At 53.4% G+C, this 21359-nt stretch overlaps 1 protein-coding gene across 1 annotated transcript in view; it reads left to right on the top strand.

Moving 5' to 3' along the window:
* LOC129553663 (guanylate cyclase D-like) overlaps positions 1-21359 on the top strand; it is a 60106-nt gene that overhangs the window by 37643 nt on the left and 1104 nt on the right. The window contains 5 exon segments of the mRNA XM_088843393.1: positions 503-588; positions 4706-4802; positions 8848-8902; positions 12517-12610; positions 17104-17183. Coding sequence (XP_088699519.1) covers positions 503-588; positions 4706-4802; positions 8848-8902; positions 12517-12610; positions 17104-17183 — 412 coding nt within the window.

Here is a 21359-nt window from a genome sequence, read left to right as displayed (position 1 = left end):
AGGTTCTTTGGCCTGACCTGAGGGATTCAAGGGACTATACCCGTCCCTGGGCCAGGTGGGACGTGAAACTTCTAGGACAGCCAGCCCTGATCCCTGTAACCCCTCATGGCCCCTCCACTCCTAACCTCCAGGCAGCTGCACTCCCATCCCAGGGAAGACCACCAGAACCTTTAGCTGTTTGGGAGACTCACAGATCACAGAATCCTGGGATCTTATCGTTCCATGTCTGCTGGTTATAGAATTCAAGATTCATTATTTATTTACTTCTTTAATGGATAAACATAAATTCATTTAATCCTCACAACAACTCTGTAAAGTATTTAGGAAACAGAGGCACAGAGAGGTCAAAGTCACACAGCTGGCAAGTGACAGAGCTCGGATTTGGACCCAGACGGTCTGCCTCCGGGCTCCAGGCTGCTCTCCTCCCAGCGGTGGGAATCACGCCCCTGCCCTTGCTCTCTGGTTGAGGAGGTTTGCTAAGCTCCTTTCCTTTCTCTTGCAGGGGAAGGGCTTCGAGGAGACCTACTGGCTGGTGGGGAAGGCGGGCTTCCCCAGACCTCTCCCCACACCTCTGGACATCAAACCAGGGTGAGTAAGAGGAATTTCCCCCCAAAGCTTGGCCTCTTTTGTTTGAAATTTGACACTTGTTATTTTTCTAATTATTAAAGTATTACCTGCCTAGTGTGGAAAACTTGGAAAATACAGGGTTGTTTCATGACTAAATAATCTCCATCTTTCTGCTCCTGAGAGGCAGCTGCTGTTAGTACTTTAGCATGGTTCCTGTCAGCCTGTTTCTGGGAGGTTTTTCATGAATGAGATCATTCTGTCTCCATAACTTCTCATTCTGGTCTCTGCTCAGCGTCCTGAGCGCCCTTCTGTATTATTCAGAGCACTTTACACACACACTCACAGCATCAGGATTGCAGCATGTGGGCACCGCGATCGGCTCAACCTCCCTCTATCACTGAGCATGGAGACACTTCCCATTCTGAGCCGGTTAGAGGTGAATGTGAAAGTGTTAGTCGCTCAATGTCCCACTCTTTGCGACCCCATGGACTGTAGCCGGCCAGGCTCCTCTGCCATGGAATTCTCCAGGCAAGAATACTGGAGTGGGATGCCATAGCTTCTGTTGCCATTTCCTTCTCCAGGGGATCTTCCCGACCCAGGGGTCAAACCTGGGTCTCCTGAATTGCAGGCAGATTCTTTACTGCTGAGCCACCGTGGATGGCCGGTAGGGGGGTAGCAAGTACATTTTACGGCAATGTGCTGTTCCTCACTCCCTTCCACTGGAGCCACAGGCCGTCTGCAGAGGCCAGAGGGCACAGGTGCTGCCTCTTGTTGAGAATAGTTTCCTAGAAATGAGGAGGACTTAGGGACCACAGGGGCCCATGGGCTCATTCCACCAGTGGGTGGCTGGCCTGGGGATGGACAGAGCCCCATAAGGGGCCCACAGCATAGTCACATGCAAGCTTCCTGAGCGGGACCTTTCCTTCATTAGAACTTCCAACTAGCTCCTCTCAGCATTTCTAGGACAGGCCCCATCCCAGGCTGCCCCCCTGCTATCTCTGAAAGATGAGAAACCCCATGTGGGGCAGCCACGGGCTTCCTGGGAAAGGACCAGTGCTGAAGCAGCCTTGGTGGCACATCCTCCTCGTGGAAGGACTGGTGTGGACAGGAGCTGAGGGCAGTCAGAGTGGCCATTTCCTACCCTTGCTATTGGGGTGCCTCAGGCCTTGGGGTCAGGGAGCCCAGGCAGAGCCATGCCCAGGGGCAGGCAGAGCCCCATTCATCTCCATCCCTGGGGTCCCGCGAGGAAGGAAGAAGAGGGGGACACACACACTGGCATATGGAGAAGCCCTCAGGGTGCAGAACACACACAGGTGCACCCTTTAAAAAAAAAATCAGGACACTCCAGACTGCTGGTTGCAAAACCAGCTGGTGTTCACAGAAGCCTCCAGAGAGCCCTGGGTCCTTCAACTTGGTAGAAGGCTTGCTGGGTGAGGACCAGGCTCCGGCCGGGCTCTGTGACCTGGAGTAGGCTCTTGACCTCCCAGGGCCTTCCCCTTGGCAAGTGGCTGCAGCCCTCTGGCCCTACTCAGTCCCTCCCAGTCCTCTGCTCCAGCTGCCTCTCCAGCCTCCAAGAGCCACCATCCTCTGAGCTTACTATCCCCAGTGCCAGCCCTGCTTCTGCCTCCACGTGCAGACACTTTTCTCAGAAGGCCCGTCTGCTGACGCTGACCTCACTTCCTCATCGCCCACTCCCGCCCGGCCCCCGCAACCTGACTTCCACCCCCCGCCCACCCAGAAGGCTCTGTGAGGTCACTGGTGACCTGCACCCCTGTCACCAGCTCCGTGAGCAGTTTTAGTTCCCAACCTGACTGCGCAGTAGCGTTTCCCCTGCCTCCCTCTTCCTAGAAAGGCTCCCCGAGGCCTCCGAGGTGCCCCACCTGTATGCCCTGATCTCCGTTTCCTCCTCCTGGGCTCCCCGCCGCTCCTCTCCTCTCCCCAGCCCTTCCATGCTGGGGCTGCACAGAGCTCCTCCCCAAGGTGCCCTTCCTCTTCTGACACTGATAACACCCCCCTCCCCTCTGAGCCTCGGCCCCCAACCCGCTCTGAGCTCCAGGCCCGTGGAGCTCTCGCTGCCCCCTCAACAGTTCCTTCTGGAGCTATCACAGGACCTCAGACGCCCCAGGTCCCTGGCCTCCCCCAGAGTTCTCTTCTCGTGGGTGGCCTCGCCTTCCAAAATCAGAAAGCCAGACCCTGTCCCGGAGATGTCAGCCAGTTCCGCCACCCTGCCTCCATCGCAGCCCCAAGCTGACAGCTTCTCCATCACCTCGTCTCTCCTAGCCACTGCAGGGGCTTCTCAACTTTCATCCTTATTCATCTTTGCCCAGTAGCCAGAGTGATCGTTAAATAACAACACACACGTGATTCACGTGGCGGTTCCCTGTCTAACACCCTCTGGGTCTTCCTACCTGAGCCCTTTCATTCTGCCTCTGAGGCCCTGCTCTGTCGGGCCTGGGCCTGCCCCATGGGCTCAATTTTCTAGTGCCTTGTACTGTGAGTTACCACCTCGGGGCCTCCCTCATGCCCCTTAAGACTCACTGACTGAGCTTCCCACCTCAGGGCCCTCACTCCCGCTGTGCCCTGTGCCTGGTCCCTTCATATACTGCAGGTCTCAGCTTTGTTGCCGCCTCCTTCGCGAAGAGGCTCTTGCCACACATTCTCATCAGAGTCCTCCTGCTGTCCCACCGCCATCTCCCAGCCTTGTATCCCTGAAGCACTTGTTACTCCTTGATTTTCCTTGCTGATGCATTTATGGAACTTCCCCCTGGAGGGTCTGGCTGGCTGATCCGCCTGCAGGTCTGCAGGTGACAGACTCCCAGGGAGGTGAGCTCTCATCTTCTCTCTCTTCCAACCCCCCACCTCATCCTGGGAGTTGGAGCCAGCAGGTCTGGCAGCTATGTGTCACCCCGAGCTCTCTCAGCTGATGACTTTTCCACTCCAGGCCAGAAACTTTAGAAAGTGTCAGCAACGTTTTCATCTTGGCTCAGGGAGGAAAGAGAGCGGAGATTAGGCCCAGTGAGCTCGACCTGACCTGGGAGCCTCCCAGGCCTCTCGGAAGCAGAGACGAATCCCACATCCACGTAGGCCCACGGACTTAGATACAGCATGTGGTGGAACGGGAGTCCAAGCACACAAGTGCAACCACCTGTGCACACACACCCTCCACCCTGCACGAGCATCAGATTCGTATGCACGCGGAAACACCACCACGTGCCCCTCCGTTTACTGGGGAGTGAGATCACAGACAGACAGACCCATAGATCCACGGAGAGATGCTTTAGACAGCCACACAGAATCTCTGCAGGAAGGACCAGCTGGGTGGGAACTTGTCTTGGACTTGTGTTTATGAGGCAGTTACCAAATTTTTGCTTGAACTGTATGCTATAACTTGATTTTTTTTAACAGTTTGATTTTTAAGTCAAGTTTTCTAACAATGCTTTTATCCTTACTTTCTGTATTTGCCATCTCTGCTGAAGTTACTTATCTTCATTTTCAGGGCTGTTTGGGGAAGCTGGTTAAGATCAGGGGATGGGAAACCCCCCACCTCGTGATTTGCTTTAGCCATGATCTAGGCAGCAGAGCCCACAGAAAGGCCTCCTGTCACCGGTCACCAGACCACACCGGGACCCGTTTTCCGCTCTGCCCCGGACAACTGTGCTCAGAAGTAGCTCTGCCAAGCTGCTGTGAGGCCCTGGCTGTCACTCGCTGCCCTGTTCCCTTCTCCGTGCACAGGCAATAACACCAATCCACACCCCTCTGGGCATATGTGGGAAGCAGGCGAGGAAATGAAAGTGTGCACAGGCTGGGGAGCCAGTGTCCCCGCTCTGACTTGGTTAAAACCCCAGAGCCACAGAGCTCCTCACCCCAGAGCATTAGGGCACAGAGCTGGGACTCGCTGCCTAACTCCTGGGAGTTGGACCCACAAGTAAATGAGCGAGCGGCTCTTCACCTCCCTGGGCCCCGTCTCCTACAGTGTGAAGTGTGGACGGTGGTGGAGTGCCTGTGGCTGGGCTGCTGCAGGAATCAGGAGACTCCAAGGACAGTGAGGGGCTCCTTGTAATCAGCTGTGGGCTCTGAATGCCCACCACTGTTGTTCTGGGTGGTGGGTTTATTATTCTTGTCTATCCTTTTCCCCTAGGGACACCTGGCAGGAGTTCATAAACCAAGAGATCAAGGTGGCTTTTGCCAAAGCCCGCCAGAGTGCAGCAGGGCCCTGGGGTGTGGGGAGGGCCTCGGTCAGGCCCTGAGGAGCAGGATGGAGCAGGGCAGGGGCTGGCACCAGCCCGGAGACTCATGTGCTTGGACACCCCCAGGCCCTCTCCCTCCTCTACTGCCTGCAACGAACTCCCTTGCTGAGTTCTCTGGCAGCCAACCGGCTCTTATTAATATGTGCCCTAGGGCGATAGTCACAGATGGTTTCCTCTGTGAATCCTACGGGAAAATCTGCCTCTTGACACAGAAACAATAAAAAATAGATAGTCCCTTCCTTTCCTGTTGTGCTTTGTTCTTGACAAACGGTGCTGACTCTCAGAGCTCATTACAGAGCTCACTATTCCTTCCATCGAGAACGCTGTCACCATTGTACAGTCGTGGTGCCCAGGCCCAGAGAGAGGAGGTCATCCTGCTCCTGTCACATCACTTCTCAGAGCCTCTGTTTTGTCATCTCTAAAATGGGTTTGGAGAGGGCCCACACAAGGCTTGTTCCTAACACAGGGTTCCATCCACAGCAAATGTTCAGAGCCAGCTGCCTCCTTCCCTGCCTCTCCTCCCTAGCTGGCCTAACCTCTGTGAGCACTGTGTTGGGAGTCTAGGTCTTGGGCTCCCAAGATCTCAGGGAAGGATAAGGAGGGAAGTGATAATTCCTGGGCTCTTAGGAAAATGAGACTTCTGTCTTACAGGAAAAAAAAAAAAACAAAAACAACCAAACCACAACTAGCTCATTAAACTGGCTTCCAACATCAAAGGGTTACTTTCCAAACCCCCGAGGCTGATTTCAGAGCTGCTGGACCAGACACACATGGAATTCATTTCCTTGACTGAGGGGAGAGGGTGGGGGCCAGGGGACAGGTTAAGCCCTGAACAAACTCGTCCTTCTTCAAGAGACCCCTTGGGAGGGTGGAGCTGGTACTAAAACTGAACTGGGAGCAGTGAGGAGAATGTTCTACGGGGCTGTGCCGAGTGTGTGTGTAGATGTGAGAGCGATGTGGGTGATGTGTGTGGAGCCGTGAGCTGCTGTGTGGTGGAAAGTGTTAGACTCCGCTTTGGGAGATGCCCCAGTCATCCTGACCCGCGCGACTTTGGGCCTAATCTTTTCACTCCTCAATTTCCTCAAATGCCAAGTGGGATGGGTCACCCTTACCTCCCATGTTGTTGTGAGAATTCATGGAAAGGACGGGAAACACCACAACTGGGCCCCAGCAAGCCTGAGGGTCCATGTTGAGAAGGGAGGGTATCCACGTGCCCACCCTGGGACGTGCCCAGGGCTCTGTGCGTGACTGTGTTTCCACGTCATGTGTCACGGGCACTGTGTCTCCGTGTGCCGTGCCCCTGCGGCCCGGCCAGAAGGGCCCTGGTTCCTCCACTGAACTCTCCACAGCCCACAGAAGGCCTGTGGGTTTTCTCTCCAGGCCTCAGCCTCTTCATCTGTAAAAAGCTTCTGGTCTAATGGCCATGAGGCCCCTCGGTGTGAGGCTCTGTGTGTACCCACGGGCACACAGGTGGTCAGTGGAGAGCTAGCAGCGGGCAGACACAAGACCAGAATTCAAACCAGGATTCCATTCCACTTTCCTCCCAGGAGGTGGTCTGTGGGCACCTCTATGCCCTTAGCCTCTCACTGCACATTGGGGATCAGCCTGTGGCCCCACCTGCCTTATGGGGCCGCTGGAGGTCAAAGGAGGCCGCGCTGTGAAAGCTTGGTGTCCCCGGGAGGGTGCTGCAGCCATGAATCAGGGTGCACGTGTGCAAACAGGCCTGGTGGCTTTGTGTACGTTGTGTGGATGGCAGCACTCGGGGGCCCTGGGCAGGCAGGTGACCGTGTTTCCATGCATGTGACTGTGTCTACATGTGTGTCCATGTGTGTGCTGAGCATCTGCGTACATGTGCACTGATATGTGTCTGTGCCTTGGCGTGTACATACATGCAGCATGTATGTTGCCTTAGCTGTGCACATCATGTGTCCAGGTGTGTCTGTCTGGGCACCAAAGTCAGGGAATAGTGGCCAAACTTCCAGTATTTGTGTCCATGCCCACAGTGTGGGTCTGCAGATGTGGTGTGTGTTACCTTGCGTGTATGTGGGTGTATGTCTGGGGGTGTGTGGATCCAGCCGTGGGTGGGGTATCCTTGCTCTTGGGCCCTCCAGGATGGTAGTGTGGGAAGAGCAGAGCTGCCCGTGCTGAGAAGGGCTAAGGTGGCTCTGTTCTCAGAGATGTCTACTCAGACCCTCCAGGGTAGAACCTGGGGGCTCCAGGGAGAAACTCTGGTGCTAAAGCCAACACACTGCCTATAAATAGACCCTGCGATTCTGGGGTCCTCATCTCTCCCCAGCCTCCCCATATTAGTAGAGGATGCGGTCATCCAGGGGGACAGCCAGTGCCCACCTGGCTCCTGCGCTGTGGTCCCTCCTGGGCTGGGCTGGTTTCCTCTGTCCCAGAGGCCTTTGAGGCTTATTTACTTTACAGTCATGAGCTGCCTGCTGTGGGCCAGCCCCTATGCCTGGAGCTTCCACACACATTATCTTAACCACAGCCACTCTTGGGACAGGAGTAAAAACAGAGGCTCAGAGGAGTGAAAGGACCTGTCCATGCCGCCTCTGTCTCCTGATTCAAGGCGGCTGCACAGCTTCTGCAGAAGCCAGGGGAGATAGCAACGGTCCCCAGAGATCATGCAGAAGGGGTGGCCTCAGGGGCAAGCGACTGTCTTCTCTGTGAACGGGGTGAGGCTGAGGAGGCGCTTGGAGCTGGCCTTCCCATCTTGAGGAGCTGGCCTGGCATTTGCATGGGGCTTCCGTGCGTAAGCTCAAATGGAACCCCAGAGATGGGGCCCCAAGTCATGACTTTCATGATGAATCAGTGCCAGCTGGTTTCCATTAAGTCCCCTACTCTCCTCCACCAGCCTGGGGCCATCCTCCTGTCCCTCGGGGTCAGTTCCCAGCAACGGGACACCCCTGGCCTCCCTGGGGACTGGGGTTCTTGATATGACAGATGGGGCCACGGGGCTCTGGAAGGTCCTTGCGGGGCCTGGTCTGGAGTGGTTCAATTCATGGTCCTTCAGGCCGGCACAATTTGGGATGGTCTCTTTGAAACAATAAATGCTTTAGCCTGGCGTTCAAGGCTCTCGCACGCTGTCTTGACCTCATCAGCTCCCTGTACTCTGACACTCTGGCCACGTCAGGCCTCTCACTCTTCCCCAAACCCTTCACGATGCTACCGCTTGTTGTTTTCTCTACCTAAATGACCTTATCTCTTTTTCAACATTTGGTGAACACATCCTTCAGTGTCCACCTAAAAAGCTACCTCCTGGGAATCCCTTGGCTGTCCAGTGGTTTGAATCCACACTCTGACTGTTGAGGGCCCAGGTTCAATCCCTGGTGGGGGAACTAAGATTCCACAGGCTGTGTGGTCTGGCAAAAAAAAAAAAGAAAACTAGAACCTTTTCCTAACTTCCCTCTGAATGTAATTAGTAGTTGCCTTTCCTGACCTTCACGTCAGTAGGAACCTTATCTAGTTCGTTGCTTTCCTCTAATGTCCAGGCAGAGGTATGCACTGGGAGGCTGAACTGATGAATGAATAAGCTGATGAACTAGTTAGCCCAGAGGTTTCAGTGAGCAATCTCCTCTCCAGGAATACCAGCTCCTGAGTCTCCTGCCTAGTTTCTCCTCTGCTCTTTCTGCCTCTGGGCTTGCTGAGTCTAATGCTTAGGCAGGATCCTCCCCACCAGGTAGGTACTGGCGGTGTGTCAGCCCGTGGCTTCCCTGGCGGCCCTGTCTCTCTTCCCCACCTCCAGCCTCTGCTCTGGCCTGGGTGCTCTTCCCCAGCCCCTCTGCTTCCCACCCCTTCTGGCCAGCTCCTCTGAACCCTCCATGCCTCTGCTCCTCTGCCACTTCCTCCAGGAAGCCTTCCCTGAAACCCTCCCTTCCACCCCTGTGTACTGTAGGAAGGGCACCTCCTCTGCCCTCTTAGCACTCTTGTGACTCCCACAAGTCACCCTGTCCAGCCCTGTCCTTGCATACTGGGGGCTTCCTGAGGGCAGGGCTGGGTTGAAACCCCCTTTCTGTGATTTCAGTGGAAGAAGAAATATAACAGGGCTGGGGAGGTAAAGAAGGCCACAGTGATGGCAGGTGAGCATTGCTTTAAGGAAATACACCTGCCTGGAAATTCATATTCATTCAAAGACTAGAGATGAGTCTACACTCTTACAAGGGGGTGGGGGATGAAGTGACGAGAGCGGAGGGAAGGGCCTCACGTGAACTCGGCATGTTGTGTGTGCACTGACTCAGGGAGCTGTCCTCGCAGCCCTAGGAAATGGGTGCCTTCACCGCAGTAGCTGTTGAGTTCATCTGGGGCTGCAGGACGACAGAGCCCGCTGCTTTCTGGGGAGCCAGCCATGCTGCCTCTTGTCCCAGCTCTGCCTCCAGACTTGCTTGTAGAAGCCACTCCTACTTAGGGCTCCAGACTCGCTGTCAAGACATGGACAGGTGGACTCCTTTCCCAGAAGTTTCCCTGAGTCCTCAAGACTCTTCAAAAGTCCACTAGGGGGCAGGCAAGCTGTTCCCAAAAGAACCAGAGCCCCTGCTGCAACCCCAAGATTCCTAGCCCTTCCTCAAGCCTTCAGGGTCCCTGGGCTCAGCACTCCAGCCCAGGAGGGAGTGATGGGCAGGACCCCACCACACCAAGGAGCCAAACTTGAGGATCTCCCTGACGACGGATGGACAGGACAACAGATCTCAGCATCTGTCACCATCAGAAAGGCCCGGCCCAAGTCGGCATGTGTCAGAGGTTTGTCTAGTCTCTAGCCATCTTCATTTCTTGTTAAATAACAAAAAGGTGATGCTAACCTCAGCCAGGGCTCTGTTGGACACGGCCTCATGCAGCCTACCACACCCTCAGATGAGAGTGAGCGGCAATTCTGGCAGTTCTCTTCCACTGCTGACTTAGACCTTCCTTCTGGGCTCCAGCTTAGTGCCTGGCCACCTGTCGGGCATCTCCCCAGTGAGCCACAGGTCACCCTGACTGTACCTTTCCCCATTCCCTGCCCAGGACCATGGGTGACCACCTCGCTTCCCTGTCCTTCCCATGACCCTTTGCCTTACCCCCCATAATCACTGCTCAAGTCTGTCCCACCTACTATGATGAAGTCTGCCTTAGTCTAGGCTCCATCATCTGGGTCCTTGGCAACTGCCCCAGCCTCCCCATCACCCTCTGGCCTCCATTCCCACTAGCCCGTGCCGGCCCCAGTTGACCCACCGGGCAGCCCTCGCCGTGTCGCTTTCCTACTTAACATGCCCCCCACTGCTGATGACCAGGGCCCTTCCTAGAACTCCTGCCAGTGGACCCTCCCACCATCTCCCCCAATGCCCAGACTTTCCCACCCCCATGCCCAGTCCTGTCTTGTCCCCTTTAATTGCTCAGACTCCCAGTTTCAACCTAGAGGATCCTCACTGTAAACGCATTCCTATTAGTCATTATAATAATGCCCCTAAGACCGGGGATCAATAGTCTGGAAACTGTGTAACCTTGCCCTGTCACCACTGTGTCCAGAGGCAAAACCCTTCCAGTCTGAGGAACATCACAATAACCACTTGGCCCATTTCCAGAGTTGTCTTTAGGTGCCTGGCCTGGGGGGAGCTAGGTCATGGCACAGGCTCTATTCTCCTGCTTGTCCACCTTGAGCCCACACTCAGTACTTGATACAGCCCTAAAATCAGGCCCACCTCCCAGTGCAGCAATGAGACATGTGGCATTTGCTGGAGATTTCCTGGGAGCCAGAGAAGAGAGTATGTCCTCATCCTTCATGCAGCCAAGCTTTGTGAACTCCTCTGAACCTCAGTTCTCTCTCCCAGATCCCTCCCTGGCAGCTGCCCACTCTTCCCGCTGTCCCTCCTTGTCACCCTCTGTCACTCCCAGTCAACCAGCACCTGGCCTCAGGTTCCTGCTCCACTGGTAGTTACCCAAAGAGCAACTGTAGGATTGATCGAAGGACCAGGGCCTGGAGCCTTTTTGAAGGGCTGATGCAGGCCTTCTAAACACTGGGCAAGTCTTCAAGTCTCTCCCTGCAGGCAGCCCATACAAGGGTCTTTCAGTTCAGTCACTCAGTGTCCGACTCTTTGCGACCCCATGGACTGCAGCACGCCAGGCCTCCCTGTCCATCACCAACTCCCAGAGCTTACTCAAACTCATGTCCATTGAGTCGGTGATGCCATCCAACCATCTCATCCTCTGTCGTCCCCTTCTTCTCCCCGTCTTCAATCATTCCCAGCATCAGGGTCTTTTCCAATGAGTCAGTTCTTCGCATCAGGTGGCCAAAGTATTGGAGTTTCAGCTTCATCATCAGTCCTTCCAATGAATATTCAGGATTGATTTCCTTTAGAATGGACTGGTTGAATCTCCTTACTATCCAAGGGACTCTTAAGTGTCTTCTCCAGCACCACAGTTCAAAAACATCAATTCTTCAGCGCTTAGCTTTCTTTATAGTCCAACTCTCACATCCATACATGACTACTGGAAAAACCATAGCTTTGACTAGACAGACCTTTGTTGGCAAAGTAATGTCTCTGCTTTTTAATATGCTGTAATTCACTGTAAAGAAGGACCTGAGGCAGTCATGCAAGGTAGACACATTCCCCTCGTATTTTCGATGAAGCTACTGAAATCAGTCCAAGGTCACGCAGCAAGTCAGTGGTGGGACTGGACCTTAACTCCAAAGCCCCTGGAACACACGCCATCCTGGTTTCCTTGTCAGCCGCAGCCACACACTACACGGAAAAAAGTGACGCACACACAGTGACAGCCTCAGTCACCAGCCACAGGGTGAGACCAACCAAAGGAAGTGGTGTGAGTCCTGGGGTGAGGTCCGGAGGGGCAGGCAGCTGAGGTTGGGGGCCCGGATGAAGACAAGACCAACAGCCAGGGGTCTGGATGGTGGATGGAGGAGCTGAGTGTTTTGTGGACAGAGGTCAAGGTTGGAACCTGCAGTGTGAGTGGGACAGTGGGAGAGTGAATTAACTCTGACTGTCCAGAAACCTTTTAAAGAGCCAGTTTGGGCGCTGGACAGGATGTCTTCAAGGCTCCCCTTGTGAGCAGCCCAAGGGAGCATGGGTTTCTCACATCTGCAGCCACAATATCTCCTCTCTTGGCCCCTGGATTTGTATTTCATGGACATGAAGTACCCTTTCAGTCAGAGGCTTAGCTATTTTTTTCCCTTTTCTTTTTGTGTGCATGTGTGCATGCTCATTCGTGTCTGACTCTTTGTGACCCCATGGACTGTAGCCCGCCAGTGTCCTCTGTCCATGGAATTTCCAGGCAAGAATACTGGAGTGGGTTGCCATTTCCTACTCCAGGGGATCTTCCTGATCCCAAGGATCGAATCCACATCTCCTTTACTGACAGGCAGATTCTTTACCACTGTGCCCCTGGGAAGCCCCTTCTTTTTGAATGGGAGCCCCTTAGCTAGTTCTTACAGTCCTCTCCTCTGCCAGCTCTTTAATGGAGACAGAGACAGAGGGGAGAGATGGAAGCGGGAGGAAGAAGGGAGTTTGACAGATGACTGCACACGGTTGGGAAACCGGAAAGGAGAGAGGAGACAATGGAGGATGTATGTGGCCACTTGATAGGGACTCTGGCCTCATGGGTAGTGAAAGAGACAGGAAAACGGGAAATGTGACATATGCTTGGACCCCCAGGGCCATCAAAGAGTTTTAAGCAGCGGAGTGACCTGGTCAAACCTGTGTTTTAGAGAGACTCCATCTGGCCGCCATGTGGCGGGTGAATGGCCGGCTGGATGAACAGGAAAAGGAGACCCTGGGGCAGGAAGCTCTCCTGAGAGAAGGGTGAGAAGAGAAATGAGCGAGGGCACGGAGGAGGGAGACCCATTCAAAGACCAGGAGGAGGAGGGGGTGGGGGTGAGTTGCCACTAAAGGATACAGGAGGTGGTGATGGGGAGGCGGGAAGAGGACCAGGAGAGGGTGTTACAAGGGGCCACTCTAGCAGGCAGCAGAGAAGAATGCAGTCAAGTGACCAAAGAAGCTGGGGATGGAAGAGTGTCTGTCCGTATCAGTTCCAGATGTGGAGGCTGGGGGTAAGCTGGGTGGACTGATAGGGCTGGAGACAGTGGAGAAAGCAGTGAGGTGAGTGGGGCAAATGGAAGTCACAAGAGTAGACAACAGCCTTGATAGGTTCAGCCAGGAGGAGACTAGAGGAAGGGTGGGCAGTGGCTGGCAGGGATCTGGGAAGCCTGTAGTTGTTGTTGTTTAGTTGCTAAGTTGAGTCCGACTCTGCCATCCCATGAACTGCAGCATGCCAGGCTTCCCTGTCCTTCACTATCTACTGGAGTTTGCTCAAACTCATGTCCACTGAGTCGATGATGCCATCCAACCATCTCATCCTCTGTCGTCCCCTTCTCCTTCTGCCTTCAATCTTTCCCAGCATCAGAGTCTTTCCTAATGAGTCCGTTCTTTGCATCAAGTAACCAAAGTATCGGAGTTTCAGCTCCAGCATCAGTCCTTCCAATGAATATTCAGGGTTGATTTCCTTTAGTATTGACTGGTTTGATCTCCTTGCTGTCCAAAGGACTCTCAAGCGTCTTCACCAACACCACAGTTCAAAAGCATCAACCTTCTTTATGGTCCAACTCTCATATGCATACATGACGACTGGAAAAAACCAAAACTTTGACTATATGGACGTTTGTTGGCAAAGTGATGTCTCTGCTTTTTAATATTCTGTCTATGGTTGTCATAACTTTTCTTCCAAGGAGCAAGCATCTTTTAACTTCATAGCTACAGTCACTGTTTGCAGTGATTTTGGAGCCCAAGAAAATAAAATCTGTCACTGTTTCCACTTTGTCCCCTGAAGTGATGGGATTGGATGCCATGATCTTAGTTTTTTGAGTGCTGAGTTTTAAACCAACTTTTTTCTCACTCTTCTTTCACCCCCATCAAGAGACTCTTTAGTTCCTCTTTTCTTTCTGCCACTGGAGTGGTATCATTTGCATATCAGAGGTTGTTGATATTTCTCCCGGCAATCTTGATTCCAGCTTGTGATTCATCCAGCCTGGCATCTTGCTTGATGTACCCTACATATCAGTTAAATAAGCAAGGTGACAATATACAGCCTTAATGTACTCTTTTCCCAATTTTGAACCAGTCTGTTGTCCCATGTCTGGTTCTAACTATTGCTTCTTGACCTGCATACAGGTTTTTCAGGAGAGAGATAAGGTGGTCCGGTATTCCCATTTCTTTAAGAATTTTCCACAGTGTCTCGTGATCCACACAGTCAAAGACTTTAGCCTTTGAAGCAGATGTTTTTCCAGAATTCCCTTGCTTTTTCTATGATCCAACAGTTGTTGGCAATTTGACCTCTGGTTCCTTTGCCTTTTCTAAATCAAGCTCATACATCTGGAAGTTCTCTGTTCATGTACTGGCTGAAGCCTAGCTTGAAGGATTTTGAGCATTACCTTGCTGGCATATGAAACAAGCGCAATTATATATGGTAGTCTGAACATTCTTTGGCATTGCCCCTCTTTTGGATTGGAACAGGGAGTTGTGAAATAAGGGGGTGTCCATGCTGATGGGAGAACCTGCAGGGAGAGGGGCTGTTTAGATTTCCCAAGAGGCAGCCTCCGCCAGCAGAGAGCACAGCCCATCCCCCAGGAGGCCACGTGGGCCCTGGTGCAGGAGAGGTGAGGTTGATTTTTAGGGCCTAGTTCAGGTCTCAAACCCACGTGTCCTGCCCCCTGGGTAGAGATGGCAAGCAGGAAGAAGCCACACAGCCCAGAGGAAGGCCAGAGAGCAGGAGTCTGTAAGGCTGAACACCCACTCCCAAGTTTCCAGACCTAGAGAGAGGGGCTGGCTTTGGAAACAGGGCAGGGCATCCCCTCCTCAGGACACAGGATCCAGCCCTCTGCACGCTAGAGCCCCAGCCCAGCCTCCAAGTTCCTAGAGTCCTGAGGCTACAGCATCCCACAGGGATGAATCACAGGATCCCTGGGGCACCACAGCAGTCTCACTGTGCCCTTTCCCCTTCTTCCCTTTCACACCCCCGGAAATCGGCGCTCTTGGGACCCGCTCGAGTTGTGTGTGGTCTGCTTCTGAGAAAATCAGTGTCATGAGCAATTTGAGATCACAGTTTTGCTCCCTGAGTGTGTGCACACATGGGTGCTTGGGTCTGTGTACTGGCACCTCCACACACACATGTGGTGTGTTTATCTGTGCATTGTGTCCTGTGTGTGTGTGCACTGAGTTTGGGAATCTGGGTATTCTCAGTCCTCGCTGTATACTTGGGATATGAAGTGTGTTTGTGGGTGATGTGCATGGAGTGTCTGTGACTGGTGTTTTCATGGGAGATATACACACTGTGTATGCATCGTGGATGTTCAGTGTGCAAGCTTGTGATGTGGCATGCATGGTCAATATCTGAGTGTTGAATTTGTGGGGGCTGTGCCTATGTGCAGTGGCTGTGGGACTTTTGAGGGTGTCTCTGAAATGTTTGAAATATTTATGGACATATATGTTTAAAATATTTGTGTCCGTGTGCTATTTTTGTGTGAGGTGGATGCATGCTTCCTGTTTTCAGGAGTTGTGGCCCTGTGCGTCCGTGTTGTCTTTGAGGGTATTTATGAAGGTTGTGTGTGTGCTGAAGGGAGAGTGTGCTTTTGCAAGTGTCTGTGTCTATGGAGGGAGCGTGTGTGAGGAGGGATGTCATGGGGGGAGATGTGGCAGCCCCACACAGCAGAAGGGGCAGAGTTCTAGGACTCAGTTCACCATCTCCTGGTTGGGTGACCTGAGCTAGTTACTACCCCCTCAAGGCTAAGATTCCCACTAAAGACCAGTACTTGGTGAATTCTAGGAAAGCCCTATGGTCTTGAGGAGGAAGGCAATGTGAGCAGGACAAGAGGGGATCACTGAGAGCTATACTGAGAAGGAGGATATTCCCTGTGAAAGCCCAGGATGTGGCCAGGCCTCCGCCCCCTTGCCGGCCCCCAGGGGCCCCACCTGTGCCCTGGCAGGATGAGACTGCTGCCTCTTCTCACTGCCCCAGAGGGGCAGCCACAGCTACATTTTAGGCAGGTCCCCTCCTCACATCCCTTGAGCACAGACGGGGGAAGCTTCCTGAACCACTTGACTCCTGCCCTGAACTAAACTAGTGTGAAGAAAATAGAGCTGCTGCCCTCAATGGAAAACAATGCCTGGTTAAGAATCACAAGTAGTTCCACAGACAGGTGAGTGCCATGGGCGGGCACTTGACACCAAGGGGCTTACTCTCCCAACAGCCCTAGTTGTCCATCCACATTTGCTCCACTTTAGACATGGAATGGGTTCAGAGTGGTGAGGCCATGAGCCCAAAGTCCCACAGCAGTGCACAGCACAGTGAGGACGGGAACCCAGGTTTCAAGTCCCTCTCTGAAACCTGGGCTGCTTCTCTTCCTCAGTTCTGCCCTCTTCACGTCCCTCCTTGCCCCACCCAAGAGGAGGGAATATACAACTCAACACACATGGGGGATGTCATGATAAATTTTAAGAATTCTAGATGACGTGCTCTTTTGGATAATAAATGCTCCACTAGGTGACAATACAATAGAGTATGAAGTGGGTAGACCCTAGAGCCCCACTGAGTGGACTCATCCAAAACTGGCTGTGCAAATTAGAGTTAATTACCTAACCTCTCTGGGTTTTCTCATATGTTGTCTGTAAAATGGAGGTAACAATAATAATAACCATATCTACCTCACTGAGTGTTGTAGGATTTAGTGGGTTACAATATGAAAGTTGCCTGAGAAAGCTGCCTAGGCCAGCCCATCCCCTTCTCAAAAGTACAGAGGCTTCACACCCGTCTCAGAATTTCATTCCTGGTGAGAAAGCTTCAAAATCCTGTTAACCATAACCTTTATATTTCAACCCTTCATTTCTGCAACTCAGTGGGGAGGGGCTGGTGTCACCTTCATTTCAGAGAGAGGCGAAGGGCGCGCCACAGTGAGGGGACAGCCCGCCCGCCCCATGCCCACTCAGGGCTTTTCAGAGGGCACCTGCACACTGGCAGCATTGGCACCCCTGGGAGGCGGCTCAAGATGTAGGTTCCAGGCCCCAGCTCAGGCCTACTGAAGCAGACTCTTGGGGGCAATCTGTCCTCACAAGCCCTCAGAGATGACTCTGATACTCTAAGAGGAACTGGGCAAGGCCTCTGAAGAGATTGCTGAACCAGAAATACCTCACGTGAGGCAAGTGAAGGAAAGTGGAGTGGGGGAGGGGAATCACCCCCTCAGCTTACATGTAACCTCAGGCCACATCCTTACACTCCCTGGGCCTAGAATCGGCTCTCCTTCCAGGAGTGATAGTACAGGAGGCAAGCAGGATTCTCTGAAACTTCGGGAGGTGACCATTATCTGTGGGAATCGTCAGGGTCCAGGTAAGCCAGTTTCTGAGTTCGGCCAGGCCCTGGGGCTTTGACCACCTAGCAGAAGATGAGAGTCCACAGCCTGCAGGGGTTCAGCATAGTGGGGAACCCAAAGTCTGAAAGAGTTGCGAATCTGGAAAGGGACCTCCAGAGAACCCTGAGAGGCAGGGTCCCCTCACTATGGCTTGTCCTATTCGGGCCACAGCCCTTCCCCTGAGGGTCTGGGACACACCTCTGCCCTGGGTCCTGAGCCCACAGTGCTGTGGTCCCTCCAACACACGCCCTCCCCATCACTGTCCCCCACCACTGGGTGCCCCATCTGTCCACAGGTCCTTTCAATCTTCCACAGGCTTTTATGTGAGGAAGACCATGTCAGTCACATTGACCCAGCTCCCACTCCATGGCTTTCTACAAGTCATCCTCTCAACACCCCCTTGAAGAGAGCAGAATGACTGTCCCCATTTGACAGATGAGAAATCGAGACTGCTAAGAGAGAATGACTGCCCAGCTCCCTTGCTGGGTGAGGGGGCTGCCCCACAGCAGCTTTGCCACTTATTAATGCTGCCTTCGGGGCGTTCACGTGTTTGCAGCTGTCTCAGCTGGGCTTGGTTCTGTTGCTGATGTGTTAACTTGGACATGACACTTTATGACATCATGGACCCTAACGAAGGCCTGTCTTGGTAACTCTGGATCCTCAAGAAAAGGGTTCATGCGGTTTAATCTTCAAATGGTTAAAATAGACAAAAAAGCTGTGAGGCTCAAAGGGACAAAGCCTCAGGTTCCCAGCAGCCCGAGGCCTGCAGAAAGCTGTGGTTTCATGGTCCACAGAGCAGCACAGTCAAGCTGTGGAGACGCTTCTGATCCTGCCCTGCCGGCTTCACTCACTCTCAGATGTTCTCACCTAACATCCCCCCTCTTCCTCGGGGTCTCTGGGAGCCTCCAGATCCTCAGCCCCGGCTCTCGCTGACCGGAGTCAGAGCCAGGAGCCTCCTGTGTGGTGGCCGCAGGGTAAACAGGGTGCACCCAGCACCTGTTTCCCCTGCATGGATGGCTCCAAGCAGACAAGCAGCCAAGCTGGCCATGCAAGGGGGCCCTGGATTCTGAGGACTCAATGCGCAGGGCTGCCATGTCCTGCCCTACTAGCTGTGTGACCACAGGCAAGTCACAGAATCTCTCTGAGCCTCGGTCTCTCTTCTGTAAAAAGGGAGCAACCGTTGTCCTCCTTTTGTCAGGTGGCTGTGAGGAGGAGATGACACAAGTGAAGTACCTGGCACCTCGCCCGGTCCTACCAGCCCTCGTTATTCCCGTTAAACACGCAGGCTAGTTTTCAGGGGAAGGGACACTCCAGCTGTCTCTTTATCAGGATTTGTTTCCGAAGCACCCTATGTTGTCTTTTGGCTCACAAACTCCCTACAGCTGATACCCACCAGCATTTGCTCTCCTATCCTACTGTCCTGCTGGGGGGATGGCCTATAGCTGGTATGCTCTAAGCCTAGCTGCCTTAGGAAGCAAGGGGTGGGTGGGCAAAGAAGAACTGGGGAACCCAGGGTTTTCCCACAGAAAGTAAGGCCCCAAAAGGGGCTGATGAGGGAACTCCCTGACTCCCCAGGGCCCGCAGAGGTGCTGGGCAAGGCAGAGAGTGAGGAGAGCCACACTCTTGCATTGAAAAATGGTCTGGGAGTCTGGAGATCCAGGTTCAGTTCCTGGCTCCCAAGCTGTGTGACTTGGGCCAGTTATTTGACCTCTCTGAGCCTCAGTTTCCAAGTCAGTAGTTGAGACTAAAGATACCTGAGGCTGTCTGTGGTTATCTTTACCCTCATTTGCCACAGGAGATGAAGGACTGGCCTGCAGCAGGTGTTCAGTAAAAAGGGCAGCAGAAACTAAGTTGGGGATCCAGGTGCCACAGTCCTTCCCATCCCGTTTCCATGGTTAGATGAGGCCAGAAAGGCTCAGAGAGGTTAGCGACTTGTCCGGGGTCACACAGGTTGTGTACATCATTGCCTTCCTGGGCCACTCACACCTACTTGGGATCCTCGGGTATCATCTTGGTCTCAGAAACCCTCCCAGGGAACTTTGAGCCTGCCTTGTTGCCTGAAGGGCTTTCTCATCTCAGAATGGTAGTCCTAGAGACATAAGAAAAGATGTGTCTCCTATCTTCACTGACAGATGATTGGGGGAACAGAAGCATTTCCACAAAAATACCAGCACACTGAAGTTGAGCCTCCCATGGAAGGGCTGTCTGGGAGAATTGCTGGAGGGGTGCAAGTAGGCACTAAGCAACATCGGATGGAATGTTGGCTTTGGTGGCCTTTAAAAGAAAGCCACCCTCCACATAGCTGCCACGAAAATCCGACCCTGCTCAACCCTGCCCTATCCTTCCCCTTCATATCTAGTTTCGACTCCTGGACTTGGCCTGTGAGTCTTCTGGACTCCATCATCCTACATTCTCATTTGCCTCCCATCTGGTCTGGGGGCTCTACAAGAGTGTCCTGGACATTTTGATTCTGGGACCTGCCACAGAAGGGAGGTTATGCTTCCTGGGAAAGGATCACAGGCCAGGCCCTCATCAGATGTTTACACATGTTTCTGCGATTTGGGCTTCACAATAAGCCAGAACATCAGGTGTTACTATTAGTCTCACTTTGCAGATCAGCAAGCTGAGGTCAGAAAGATCAAGCAATATGCCAAAAGTCACACAGCAATGTGATCGCTGAAGACGTGAAGAGATGAAGGAAGGGGTGCTGAGCACATGGGGTTCCCGCTTTCAGGCCCCGGTCCCCAGAGGCATCTGCAGTGGGTAGGCGCGCTTGGTTGCCCATCTGTCTCCAACTCCTGGGGAGCCCCATCTAGGCACTGAGTGAGGTGGACCCCTGTGAACTGACTAATCACAACCACAGTCTTTGGAGGCGTGTGGGAGGGGGAGAGTGGCTCTCCCCCAGCCCGACATAGCCTCAGCCCCGCCCTACCCCAGCCCCAGCCAAAGCTCTGTGCCAGCCCAGCAGTTTCTGCTTGGCAGCAGCTCAGAGAAGAGTGAGGTGGCGTTGGATGGGGGGGGGGGGGGAGCAGGTTGGGTGGGAGAGCCTGAGAACTGTCTGTTTCCAGCTCAGCCATGTTCTGCTAATGCTGCAGGGCTGCTGTGAGGCACTTCCCCAGCATTTGGCCCCTTGGACAAGGATCTGGAAAAGGAAGCCCACAGGGAGTGGCAGAAGCATCATTAATCAGCACAATAAAGACAGCCAGAAGTTGCCTAACAACCACTGTGTGCAGGCCCCAGGCTGGGTCCGTTATTCTTAGTTTAGGCACCAACCTGAGAAGAAGTTACTATCTTTCTTACTCTACTGATGGGGAAACTGAGGTTCCACTGGATGAGAGGAGGACTAGAGCTGGGGGTAGGTGGGGGGAATATTAGTGATGACCAGCAGGGCCCTCCATCAGCATAGATCTGAGGTTCCTGGTGGCGAGGAAGGAGAAGAAGGTGTGGACATCCTTCCCAGGTCTTGTGACCTTTCCTACCCGTGCTCTCCTAGCAGCTCAGGTCCCCTCTTAGCAAAGCTTTGCCGAGCTCCTCCTCTGAGTCTACATTAGGCCCTGCCCCATCCCCACCCTGTTCCCCTAGTGTTCACAGATTGTCATCTCTGAGCTGTCCCCATCTGCCCAGGCCTGTACCCACAGTGAGCCAGATGGGAGGAAGGAAAGCCAGCTGCCATCGAGAATTCAAGGAACTCAGCTTGTTAAGTCCAGCTTCACCCTGATTTACCACAAGGCTTTGGGTGGTCCCTTCCCCATCTGTAAAATGGGGCACCCTGTGCTATTCTCAGGGCTGGTGACCATCATGGAAGAGAAACATGGTGGAAGAGGAATTCTCTACTACCCTTGGAACCGGGGTCTGGAGGATAGCTGTGACTCTCTTCCGCTTGGCACCCCTCCCTCGGGTCCACACTCAGCAGGGCAGGGCAGCTGTGATTTGGCAGGGTCGAGGCATCTAGAAGAGGAGGTGGCTTTGGGAAGATGTGTAAAAGACAATGATACCACTGTGCTACTTTTTGAACAGCACTTGAAGACAACCTGAGTAAGATGGTGCTGGAAACAGGGATTCAGTTTGGCCAGGGTTGGGAAGATCCCCTGGAGGAGAGCATGGCAACCCACTCCAGTATTCTTGCCTGGAGGATCCCATGGACAGAGGAGCCT

This window comes from Moschus berezovskii, chromosome 14 (assembly GCF_049115385.1).
Source record: "Moschus berezovskii isolate FMDL1 chromosome 14, NW_MosBer_1.0, whole genome shotgun sequence".
NCBI lineage: Eukaryota > Metazoa > Chordata > Mammalia > Artiodactyla > Moschidae > Moschus > Moschus berezovskii.
The sequence above is the reverse complement of the archived record's forward strand: the minus strand, read 5'-3'. Positions and strand labels throughout refer to the sequence as shown.